This window comes from Anabrus simplex, chromosome 12, assembly GCF_040414725.1.
Source record: "Anabrus simplex isolate iqAnaSimp1 chromosome 12, ASM4041472v1, whole genome shotgun sequence".
NCBI classification, from domain to species: domain Eukaryota; kingdom Metazoa; phylum Arthropoda; class Insecta; order Orthoptera; family Tettigoniidae; genus Anabrus; species Anabrus simplex.
In genome coordinates, this window is record NC_090276.1 from 52,104,299 (window position 1) to 52,117,679 (window position 13,381).

Here is a 13,381-nt window from a genome sequence, read left to right on the forward strand (position 1 = left end):
TGATAATCATACTGATGAGATTTAAAAAAAATTAATTTTGTTCTTACAATACTTGTGACAAGTGTCACAACTGACAGATACAAGAGGGTAGCGTCTGTTTTAAGTAATTATATTCGACAGTTTGTTATGGGGTCTCCAGAGAACAATCTGGAGGCTTCATATAACAATAAGGAATTATTTAAACAATATTGAGGAAAAATTGCAGATACAAGGTCTCGTATCATAAGTGACGATATGCTGTTTGTTGCCACAGTTCTCTCAGTTCAAATGATTATGATAATAATAAGGAAAATCACAACACCAAATTTGACTGCAACTTATCTTTGTTTTTTCATTTGTTTCTTTGCACTATGTGATTGCAGGAGTAATAGTTTTTTACACAAAGAAAAACTGAAATGGGTAACCAACACTGACAAAATAAAGAAGCAGAATAATCTCAACTGTTCTGAGAATGAGTTCCTTTACACTTGCAAGCATTCATTTCCTACCATTATTACATTTCTATGACAAAAACGTAGCAAATCAGCTTGACTACCATGAATCAAGATCTTATCAGTTCTCTAATATCTCATCCTCAGCATTAAAGGTGTTATTATTTTATAAAAAATTATGTTCAGAATAAAAGAGAGAGGGGGAAAAAAAGACGGGAACTTCCAAAACTTTATTCCACTTCACTCTAAATATATATATAATGGTATACCAAGACGCATTTTCCTTGACCAGAGGACAAGAAGCTGACAAGAGGCAACTCCAATCCAACCCAGCAGCATACAGCAAGTCCTCTTTACGATATATTTAAATAATTATAGCTTTTCTTTTTAAAAAGAAATGTACAGTATTTAAAGACATACTTTCTATTCCTGGTAAGTAACCCCCCCCCACCCCACCAAATCTTTTACTGTAATTTCTCTGAAGAAAAAAAGGATCTGGGTTAAAGAGCAAATGGCAGTCAAGAAGCCATATCACATGCTCTTTTAACAGAAAGCAGTTTAAATTATATCTTTTTTTTATGAATATTATTGTATTTGTACAACAAAAGCAATATATACAACAAACTCAAGAATCCAATTCCCTTCTAACCAGCCAAAGAGAATTGTCATCCCAACAACAGATCAATTGGGTGATCTCATACAAATGATCAGAGTGAAGAATTTTGAGACAGCTACATATATACATATATTAGCTCTCCATAATGGAACAAACTGACTAGCGAGCATTGTGTCTCAAGGACAAGATGTTTGCCAGGGTCTGTCTCAAAAAGATATAGATGCCAGTGTGATTCAGGTCCCTTTCAAGTTCAGGCACTATTAAGTGCTTACTTTTTCAAAAATAATAAAAAAAATAATGATAATATTAATACAAACAACTGCTTTATACAATATACATTAATGTGCATGTTAAAAAAATGAAAGATTTTGGACACATAATGAATACAATAAAATATACATGAGACCAAGATTCTGATAAAGAATCTATCATTCAATCAAATAGTATAAAACACAGGCAGGCTGTAGGGCAAGGGAGGGAATGGACTGTTTATGTAATTTTTAAAACTCTGGAGAGCTACAAAACTCTTTCAAGGAAAAAGCTCTTTTTGTAAATAATTTCTTCTGGTAAGCGTATTAGTGCTGGAGAATACATACAAAATCTATAAACTACATAACTCACATACACAGTGAGTGCATATTTTTTATATTTTGTATTTTTTACCATCTCTTTATTACTTTTGAAATGTCTCAATAATGGACACTTGCCAGATTTAATTTCATAATGTCCTCTTGTCTCGTCACAATGCCCACCCACCCACTCACCGTCTTTCATGCACGCAAGCCACTCCCACAAGCAAATACGGATCAGTCTCGTCAGTTTCTTAATGGCTAAAACAACTATAATACATTTAATAATATATTTATATATATATGAGAGGGGAAGGGGATGAGGATGTAATGTTCTCACTATTATGGAATGGGCGCAGGGTAGAGTCAAGAACAAGCAGGCAAATAGTTAGGACATCCATAGATTATGCTCTTATAAAGAGTACAGCAACACTTTTATCCAGGAGGCCTGCTCAATCACTGGCACAATTATTCTCAAACCAAAACAATTACATGAAGTTTGAACATTCTTAAAGCTATTTTAGCTTCAACACAACTCTTACAAAGAGTAAAAAATCTATTGACACACCTATCACAGTGTAAAGTAAAATTTTTCCAAACCTAAAGCTAAAATGAGATTTTCTGGTTTTGAATCCACTGAACTTTTTATCTCAGAATCATGAGATGGAAGTTGTGAAACCCAGAACTCAATGTTTCCAAACAAATGCAAGTTTGAATTCACCAAATAGGAACTATATGTTCACAGCCCCTAGCATACAACAGGGCACCTGCCTTACTTGATGAACTTTTTAACATAAACAATTCTGTCAAATACAGAGCATTTAGAAGAGCAGGATATTGCTTTCAGTTGCAAGGGCACGAGAAATTATTTTATCCTACAATAAATATTTCAACATATTTGATTCTATGGAAAAATAAAGAAGCTGTGGCCAGGCTTCAACCTGTCACACCTAGTCTCATGCTCTCTAACAAAACAAACTTACTTTTAGACTTGCTCCCATAGCAGAGATTTGTATTTAAAAACGTGCATTCAAAACGGTGTACGAGGCAAGGCAAATGCACAATTTTACTATCTTTTTAAAGGATTGAAAAGCAACTTGTGACATATGAAATATTTCCTATTGATTTTCCAATAAAATCAAATTACAAAAGTCCCAAAATAAAAAAGGAAAGACATGACAAGAGGATTTAATGCAACACACAACCTTCTTTAACTAGTTGGCAATGAAAGCAAGTATGAAAAAATAACTTAAGCACAAATGGCTGAAGATACACCACTCAGTAACTGAATATTACAACATGTTATAAGATCAATGGAGAGATGAAAAATGCTACAGGATATTTAATTCCTACTACTTTTTCCTTCCACAATATTTATTTGTATATACCATTTCTGAATACAAGATGAATGTAAAGAAAAGATCAAAAGACATGCAGTAGCAAAAAATGTAACATAACAACAAAGAAGAGAAATGACAATACTACTGCTATGAAAACATGCCCAGTCACCACACAATTTCTCTAGCTTCCAAAATGCTCAAGTTCTGAACCCTTAAACAACATCAATCTTCATCACATTGATGGCTTTCAAAGTATGACTTTGGGTCACTCATATGGATGATCTTTCATCATATAAGAAAAAAAAAAGTCTTTTCTTGTCTAAGGACGGCTGACATCTCATGAGGAAGCGAAGAGCTCTAACAAAATATATGGACCAAATTACACAAAGAGTGAATGTCTGCCTCAGAAGTGCATCAGATTATTATTAGATAGGGGTATATGACAGATGCAGTAATAGATAACATTACAAAATACTGCTGAACTTCATGATGCACGGACAGAAGGTCGACAAAAGAAGAGGTCTGAAGGTGAATAGAGTTAAACTTATCCAACAGTTACTTTTGATTAATAATATTCTTTCCAGTAATCGTAGTTATTAAACAGACCTATAATTACACAGAACAGCAAGTTGCTACTTCCTCCGGTTGGTGAGGCTCTGGCTTTCATACTCAACTACCAAGCTGATTTATTGTAGTAAGTTAATTATGTCTGTTCAGTGAAGTTTTTGTTAAATATGTGGGGTTTGCTTTCCTTCATGAGGGCCTTTACACTTCAATCAGAAATAAATATCAACATCAGCTGTGGAACAACACGAAGTCCATACTTAAACGACTAGGGTGTAGGATTCCTATCCCAAGAATTATTCCCCATTACACCAACCAGATTTCAGCACGCATCATAAAGCTTGCATTGCCAGTTCAGGTGAAACCATGCTAGCATGTTTTCCAAAAGAATGAGAAGAGGTATAGCCTTTAGCAAACTCAGTTTCAATATTTTCATCACTATGCAACACAGAAAAAATAATTAAAAAAGGCAAGCAACTAATGGATATTTCAGTTCTTGGAATGTACATAATTTTCATACATAGTAAGGGATCGCAAGAGCTCGTATCACATGCATAATAATGATTCTGCCCTTGTTCACCCTTTCCATGAACTTTCCTTCCTTCATATTAGTAATATTATTACAAAGGCTGCTTGTAAAATACTAATAATTGCCATATTTTCTTATCATAGTTATAAGTTTGTTCGGAACTATCAAAGTCTGAAAGAATCATTACAGTGATGCTATGCAAATTTCTTCTCTTTTGTTCATATAAATGCTGCAACACCTCAGAATGGCTCACAAGACAGCCAAATTCTTTAGACTGTTTTTTTTTCTTTCAATGTTTCAACATATTTTTCCTCGGATCAAAAGGAAATTACACTATCCAAATGTTGCTTGTGTTGCATCACATACAATCACGGGCCGTGGAAGCATCAATGTTAATCATAGTCTCATTTCCATAACAATGAGAAGGGAATGGAAGAGAATAAAATTTATCCTCACAAAGGACACGCTTGGAATCGTGTAGAATAAATATCTATAGCAACAAATTGAAGATATAACAATATCTGACAGCAGAACATTAGATATTACTGTCTATCATGACAGCATTATGATGCAATCAAACAGGATTGAAACCAGCTGTCTCCACTGCAAGCCAGATCTCCTTTACTAATATATGTAACCAGAGTGGATGATCAGGAACTTGTCCCTCAACGCTATCTGTGTACTAACTGATGGAGCATAAAGAATGACAAATTGCATGACTGTAAATTAATACGAAAATGGAGTCTAAACTTCATTACCTAACTGAAGTTTCTAGAATTATTATAACAGACTCTGAAGTAGGGTTAAGGACACAGAAAGTGAAATATTTATAGTAAGATCATTCTTGGAGAAGAATGAGTTATGTGCCACTGACAAAGATGACCTCCTGGATTTCACACCACATAAAGTGCACTTACTGAATACAATGGACCTTCTCTAGCCTCGTCAATATCCTCCAACCCAAGAAAACATTCTCATTATCAGACAGTTGTAAACTTAGGTTACTACTATATTGTAACATGGTTCTAGCTCTTCTTGTAAACACTGCCTTCAGCCAAGACAGCTCTCCCCACATCCTTTGTCGATATCGACCGGCCTACCAGCCAGCAGTCGGCAACAGGGGAGTTAACGAGAAAGTAGCTCTAACATACTTTTTTGCCAATACATAGTTTCATACAATGATTTTATCTCTTGACCATGTTCTTCGTTTTCTCCCTCTCGAACTCCTTTTCTTCTTCCACTGTCCACTCGGGATCATTAGGATCTTCACCTTCCCCAAGGGCAGACTCTGTGGAGTCAGTGCTAGGCGATACCGGCCGACTAACTTCATCCTGCTAACAAAAATAAGTTTACTTCATAATATTTCACACAGACAAGTTACAACTCAAACATAAACTAGTTATGAACAGATATTTTTAAAAATTCCTCATTCAAAGATCTGGAATATCCACCTGACAACAAAACAGACAATAGATAAGTAGACTAGTAAATGAAATAAACTTTCAGCCTATTAGGCAGTGTTCAGTATAGTAAAGCCTCGATTCTCCACTTTTGAAGGGAACACTGGAAAAAAGAGTCCAATACGAGAAAACAGAGAATCCAGGAATGAATTGAAACTATGAACAATTTGGCTAAATATCACAATAATTAAATATGTATAGTTATAGTCTTACAAACACTCCTAAAACTAACCAAACTACAGCCCTAATAGACATTGGCCAAACGACCACTGCTCGTCTTGAACTGACGATGTATTGGCAGTGAGAACAAACTTGTGTAATTATCGGAGCATACTTTCAACCAGAATGCAAAGAGGAAGAAATAATAGAAGACATAGGCACAACGCTAGTTAGAGTTCGCAGTAGTGAGACAGTTATACTAGCAGGGGACTTGAACTGTCAGGTGGACCAAGTTAACAAGAAAACAGACAGAATACTCAATTATATACAAGGGGAAGGGCTGTCCCTTGTAAATGATCCCCACAGCAAAACGTATATATGCAGGAATGGGAGCAGCACATTAGACCTTGTTTTTACAAACATGAACAGTAACAGGTGGTGATGATGTGGTTCATCAGAAAGCATTTACCAGTGGAAATCACACTCTGTGTAGAACGACTGTCACCGAAGAAGACCGAGGCCAGAAATCCATACTCCAGGAAACTAAATCAAGAGATTGTCAAAGAGGCACGCGAAGACCTAAATGCCACAGATGGGCGAGATCTGAATCCGATACTGGATTATCTGGAGAGCATTATTAAAGTAGCTGCTGAACGACCGTTTGTTAACCCCAGACGTGCAAAGCCATGGTTTAATAAGTTATGCTACAAAACCCGCAAGGAAGCGCTACAAGCGCTGCACATATTCAGAAAGTCCCAGTCTCAGTCTGACCTACAGGAATATACAAAGAAAAATAGGGAATATAAAACCATATTGAGAGCTACAAGGAAAGATTTTCTGCTAGAGGAAGAAAAGAAGCTGATAGAAGAAGCCAAGGAACATCCATATAAAGCCCTGAAAGCAAAACAACCTCAATTCCCCTGGGATATACCCATGGAGATCTGGGAAGCGCATTTCAAAGATGTGTTACAGAAGGAAGAAACACGACCGGCATCAGCTGAAGATCACAAGAGCAGCGTAAACGTAGAACTGTTTACTGCAAAGGAAGTAGAAACAGCATTAAAACAGCTGAAGAATAAAGCATGCGGTCCCTGATCAGATTTTCAACGAACACATAACAGAGAGCACAAATGTATTGACAGAAGACTGGACACACTTGCTTAATAACTGCCTACTAGAGTGCAACGTGCCAGACAAGTGGAGATGTTCATTACTAAAGGTGTTATACAAGGGAAAAAGACACAGGGACCCTAACTCATTTAGGGGCATTGCTTTGGAATGTGCAGGCTTTAAAATACTGACAAGATTATTGACGGAAAGACTATAAGACTTAGTGGACAGGAGATTACCTGAGGAACAACTTGGTTTCCGGAAGGGTCGATCAACAATCCGCAGCATAAAATGCCTACAAAATGATATCGAGAGATCGTTGAGACTAAAAGGTGGCAAATTACATGCCATATTTATTGACTACTGCAAGGCCTTCGACCTGTTGAGCAGAAAGCTTATAATAGAGAAACTAGAATCCCTAATTGGACCTCAAAACTACATAGCAATGCTTATAAGGAGTATTCTTGCGAACAACGTGGTCCAGATCGATGACAACAGATCAGTATCCAGTGAGTTAGAACAAATGAACGGTATATTGCAGGGCGACCCACTAGGCCCCCTACTGTTTAACATACCGTATTTCACGGCATAATCGTCGCCACCGCGTAATCGTCGCATCCTTTATTTTCAATACAAAAATCGGACTTTAAACCTTTAATTACATAATCGTCGCACGTCCAAATTTTGTTCACTAATCTGGTTAAAAGGTAAATGGAACTGCAACGTAAGTTGCACATGAATGCGCAATTTAAATACGTGTATGGTTTATGGGCAATTTGGCAACACAGTCACGTTTGCAACATGTTGCACAACGTATAAATAAATAATACCGGTATATGTACGACGCATGGCTTACCGGTAGACTATCGGCAGTTTGACAACGTGGTCGCGAGACAGTGTACTATTTATTCACCACCTACATATTATGAGTTCCCATTTGAAATACGTACGGCTGTAAGTTATCGCTTATCGGCAACGTCGCCAGGAAATACCGGGTAGGTAGGTTGAATGGACCTCGAACCAGCCCTCAGATACAGGTAAAATTCCCTGACCCGGCCGTGAATTGAACCCAAGGCCTCCGTGTAAGAGGCAAGCATGCTATCCCTACACCATGGGGCCGGTTCCTGTGTTATTGCGCACGAAGTGAAATCCAAGACTATAACGCAGATTTCCACGGAATTATTCAGCCGAATTATTTACGATGTCTCAGTTGTCATCGCTAGACTCTTATCTTACTACTACGTCATAAGTGTCCGGGCATGGGATGAAAACTTTTATCCAATGCTATTAAAGTTTTATTTTATAAACTCATCAGTAATGTAATGTAAAATCATCAATAACTGGGAAGAAATATTAACCTAATTACCGTATGTTTAAAAGAAATTGAAAAAAATGAATGTTTGTTACTGACGTCTCGGAATACAGTCATCAACTATACAGTAGATTTACACCGCGCTAGCTAGAGCTCCGGTTTGCGAGCTTTGCGCAAGCGCAGTAGTGTGTCGCAACCAACGAGCTAAACTGATAAATTGTTGCATGCTTCCTTGCTGCCTAACAGTATTGGGTGCTCTGGAATGGACAGATCACAGATGCATTTATTTGTTTCAAATTTACGTGATTACTGTAGACATGTGTGCGTGAGAATTTAAGTTTTTAATTTGTGTTTTGGGTGTTTGCAGAAATAATTTGTTTTAATAGTGAACAATTACGGAAAGTCATTTATATCGCAAAACATTAACGTGTGAAGCATTTATAAGCGATTATGGGTAAATAGAGAAACTATTCTGCGGGCTTCAAGCTAAGCGTAATTGGCTTCGCTGAACAGCACGGGAACAGAGCTGCAGAAAGAAAATTTTCTGTGAGTGAAAATTTGGTGCGTGACTGGCGGAGAGTAAAAAAAACAAGCTAAAAAGCACAAACCCTTCTAGACGCGCGTTTAGAGATCCTAAAACAGGGAAGTTTCCTATAATTGACGAAGAAGTGTTTAGGTACGTCAGTGAAATACGTAACAATGGCTGCAGTGTATCATATGAAATGTTACAAATTAAGGGACAGGGGGTAGCGCGCAAACACAACATACCGGTAACTCAGTTTAAAATACCAATATAAATGGTCCGTTATTGGACATTATAAATTTTCCAGCTAACTCATTCTTGGTTGCCAGCGTTTCGCCCTCGTGTGCTAGGGTGGGCTCATCAGTTGGTACCTAGCACACCTACCAATACGCTGGCTAGTGCATACCGTGGAGGCCACTGCGTAGGCTAACTGGAGCCACCGGCAGTGCCAATGCACTAAGAGACTGTCTCATTACCAAAAATTGATGCCTGCTTGGCCATCAGATGATATAGATGTTGATTCCCATAGGGAATCTGAAATATTTGTCCTGAATGAGTAAATTTATAATACCAATATAAATGGTCCGTTATTGGACATTATAAATTTTCCAGCTAACTCATTCTTGGTTGCCAGCGTTTCGCCCTCGTGTGCTAGGGTGGGCTCATCAGTTGGTACCTAGTCTCTTAATGCATTGGCACTGCCGGTGGCTCCAGTTAGCCTACGCAGTGGCCTCCACGGTATGCACTAGCCAGCGTATTGGTAGGTGTGCTAGGTACCAACTGATGAGCCCACCCTAGCACACGAGGGCGAAACGCTGGCAACCAAGAATGAGTTAGCTGGAAAATTTATAATGTCCAATAACGGACCATTTATATTGGTATTATAAATTTACTCATTCAGGACAAATATTTCAGATTCCCTATGGGAATCAACATCTATATCATCTGATGGCCAAGCAGGCATCAATTTTTGGTAATGAGACAGTCTCTTAGTGCATTGGCACTGCCGGTGGCTCCAGTTAGCCTACGCAGTGGCCTCCACGGTATGCATTAGCCAGCGTATTGGTAGGTGTGCTAGGTACCAACTGATGAGCCCACCCTAGCACACGAGGGCGAAACGCTGGCAACCAAGAATGAGTTAGCTGGAAAATTTATAATGTCCAATAACGGACCATTTGTATTGGTATTATAAATTTACTCATTCAGGACAAATATTTCAGATTCCCTATGGGAATCAACATCTGTATCATCTGATGGCCAAGCAGGCATCAATTTTTGGTAATGAAACAGTCTCTTAGTGCATTGGCACTGCCGGTGGCTCCAGTTAGCCTACGCAGTGGCCTCCACGGTATGCACTAGCCAGCGTATTGGTAGGTGTGCTAGGTTCCAACTGATGAGCCCACCCTAGCACACGAGGGCGAAACGCTGGCAACCAAGAATGAATTAGCTGGAAAATTTATAATGTCCAATAACGGACCATTTATATTGGTATTATAAATTTACTCATTCAGGACAAATATTTCAGATTCCCTATGGGAATCAACATCTATATCATCTGATGGCCAAGCAGGCATCAATTTCTGGTAATGAGAGAGTCTCTTAGTGCATTGGCACTGCCGGTGGCTCCAGTTAGCCTACGCAGTGGCCTCCACGGTATGCACTAGCCAGCGTATTGGTAGGTGTGCTAGGTACCAACTGATGAGCCCACCCTAGCACACGAGGGCGAAACGCTGGCAACCAAGAATGAGTTAGCTGGAAAATTTATAATGTCCAATAACGGACCATTTATATTGGTATTATAAATTTACTCATTCAGGACAAATATTTCAGATTCCCTATGGGAATCAACATCTATATCATCTGATGGCCAAGCAGGCATCAATTTTTGGTAATGAGACAGTCTCTTAGTGCATTGGCACTGCCGGTGGCTCCAGTTAGCCTACGCAGTGGCCTCCACGGTATGCACTAGCCAGCGTATTGGTAGGTGTGCTAGGTACCAACTGATGAGCCCACCCTAGCACACGAGGGCGAAACGCTGGCAACCAAGAATGAGTTAGCTGGAAAATTTATAATGTCCAATAACGGACCATTTATATTGGTATTATAAATTTACTCATTCAGGACAAATATTTCAGATTCCCTATGGGAATCAACATCTATATCAACTCAGTTTAAGGCGACTCGTGGGTGGATTAAGGGGTTCATGCGACGACACAATCTGTCAGTGCGAAGGAGAACAACACTAAGCCAAAAGTTGCCTGCTGATTACACGGACAAGATTGTAAGTTTTCACCGATTTGTCATACGTTTGCGCAAGGAAACTTCGTACTTGCTTTCTCAAATCGGTAATGCCGATCGGACTCCAATCTTTTTTGATATGCCTCGCAACAGCACTATTGCGCTAAAAGGATCACGGAGTGTATTAATGAAAACCAGCGGTAGTGAGAAGTTGCGATGCACGGCAATGCTAGCCAATACAGCTGACGGAGAAAGTTGCCGCCTTGCATCATTTTCAAGAGGAAAACGATGCCTAAGAATAATCAGTTTCCGCGTGGAATTCATGTACGAGTGCAACCAAAGGGTTGGATGGATGTAGAACTCATGCTGGACTGGGTTAAAACTGTGTGGAATAGAAGACCTGGTGCACTACTAAAACAACCAGCTCTGCTTGTTTTAGATAGTTTCCGAGGTCACCTCGTGAACGAAGTGAAGCAAATTTTCACTACAAATAAGACACGACAGATAGTCATTCCTGGTGGCCTAACATCTGCTTTGCAGCCACTAGACGTATGTGTTAATAAACCCTTTAAAGACCACTTACGTCGATTTTACGAGTGGATGATGAGCGGCGATCAGCAATTGACGCCCGCCGGAAATATCAGGCGTCCACCCTTGGACTTGTTATGCTCGTGGGTGAAGAAGAGTTGGGATCTTATACCACCTGAACTAGTCTCCAAGAGCTTCAAAAGGACTGGGATTTCGAATGCACTAGACGGTTCCGAAGATGACGCAGTGTGGCAGGGAGACGAAACTGATACTGGTATTAACAGAGGCGAGGACGGCGCATCAGATAGCGAAACCTGCGATAGCGACACCGAAGATTTGGAATAAATTGCGTACCGGTAAGTCCGCATTTCACAACAAAGCGATAATTTTTTGCAAGTGTAATATTTTAACTTTAATACTCAAATTAATGACAAATTAACTTAATACGTTCATTTTTATTTTCAGGTTGGAAAAACGTTCGCCGAATTGTTGCGAAAAATTATGAATTTTGTTTTAGACTATTTTAATTATTTTGATGTATAAACGCGAGTATTACGTGCATCTTAAATTTGTATCAAATACAATTTAGTTATAAATACATTTTTTGAGTAATACAAATACTGGTATTAAATATTCATCGTATAATGGTCGCACCCTACATTTTTTTTCGAAAATTTTGGTATAAAAAGTGCGACGATTATGCCGTGAAATACGGTAGCTGTTCTGGATGTAGTACAAGTAGTCAGCATGAACAACGTTGCGATCTATATGGATGCGGACGACATGGTTCTAACTTCGGAATCGACTGAGCAGTTACAAGTGAAAACGGTCACGATGACCTTCAGAAAGGGAGTAAAACTAGCTACAAACCAAGTAATCAAATTAGAAGGGATAAACTTGCAAATGGGTCTGACATTCCAAACCCATGGCGATATCTTTACCATACATATAAAGGAGAAGGTAGTGTCCACAGTGGCTTCAATGAGTGATGTGAGGAATACTAGTAAACTTTCGCTCAAAACAGCTATGGACCTATTTAAGCTGAAAGTGACACCAGTCTTGATGTATGCTTAGGAATGCATATGGGACCACCTGAAGAAGAAAGACCTGAAACTATTAGAAAATGTCAAAGCAAGGTATTTGAAAAAGGCTATGAATCTTTCAAAATTCACCCCTTCCCGCCTGGTGTAAGTCCTGGCTCGGCAGGAATACTACATCGAAGAGCTTCGCATGCAGTTGCATCCGACATCTACTGAGGCCTATCAACAACTATTGCACGAGCTGCAAGAGAAACGGAAGGAAATATGGGACGATTTCTATGCGACCGAAGCAATGATGTCGACTGACTGGATGGACTCGAACTACGAGCTGCGACATGTAGTTACCCGCCTTACGGTTCATGGGTTTCACCATAGAGTGTGTAGCATGAAGAAGTTATACTCCCAGATATACAGTGTCTGTGTGAAGTAGGCGGACGGCCATGTGACAAATATCACGTACTGCGATGTAATCGACGCGGCTCCTCTCTAAGAAAGTTCTGTGAAAATTAATTATTTCCTGCACATTGTGCAAAATTTTATACTATTATTATTAGTAAATTCAACACACAACAGATATTCAAATTAATGGATTTATAGACTCAAATGCGCCCGATGTGAGTTTTCTTATGTGGGGCAAAGTGGACACAATTTTCAAACAAGATACCTAGAGCATTACAATGCATCTAAGCACAACTAACACTCTGCTAGGAGTATTCATATGAAAGAAACGGTACATAGCTTCACCACTGTAGACCAGGACCTTCAGATCTTAAAGATTATTGATAAAAGTAGTTTAATGACTGAATTCGAAAACACCTATTACCTTTTAGACCAGCACTTCAATAAAAATTAAAATCTAAACGACATTGTAGAAACAAAGAGCCCGGTCACGGAGCAAATTCCCAACTTATTGTCTCTTAACATAAACAGTAACAACTTTTCAAGAATCTTCACCTATAAAT

General features: G+C 38.8%; 1 protein-coding gene across 4 annotated transcripts in view; it reads right to left on the reverse strand.

The window, feature by feature from the left end:
• Positions 1-242: 242 nt before the first annotated feature.
• The window catches only part of nsl1 (non-specific lethal 1), a 337,743-nt gene continuing 324,604 nt past the window's right edge, over positions 243-13,381 (reverse strand). For 3 of the 4 annotated variants that reach the window (XM_067156327.2, XM_067156326.2, XM_067156325.2), the window contains one exon: positions 243-5,383. In XM_067156327.2, coding sequence (XP_067012428.2) covers positions 5,234-5,383 — 150 coding nt within the window. In that variant the 3' untranslated portion in view covers positions 243-5,233. The remainder of the gene's footprint in view (positions 5,384-13,381) is intronic. The other variant, XM_067156329.2, reaches the window with a different exon arrangement.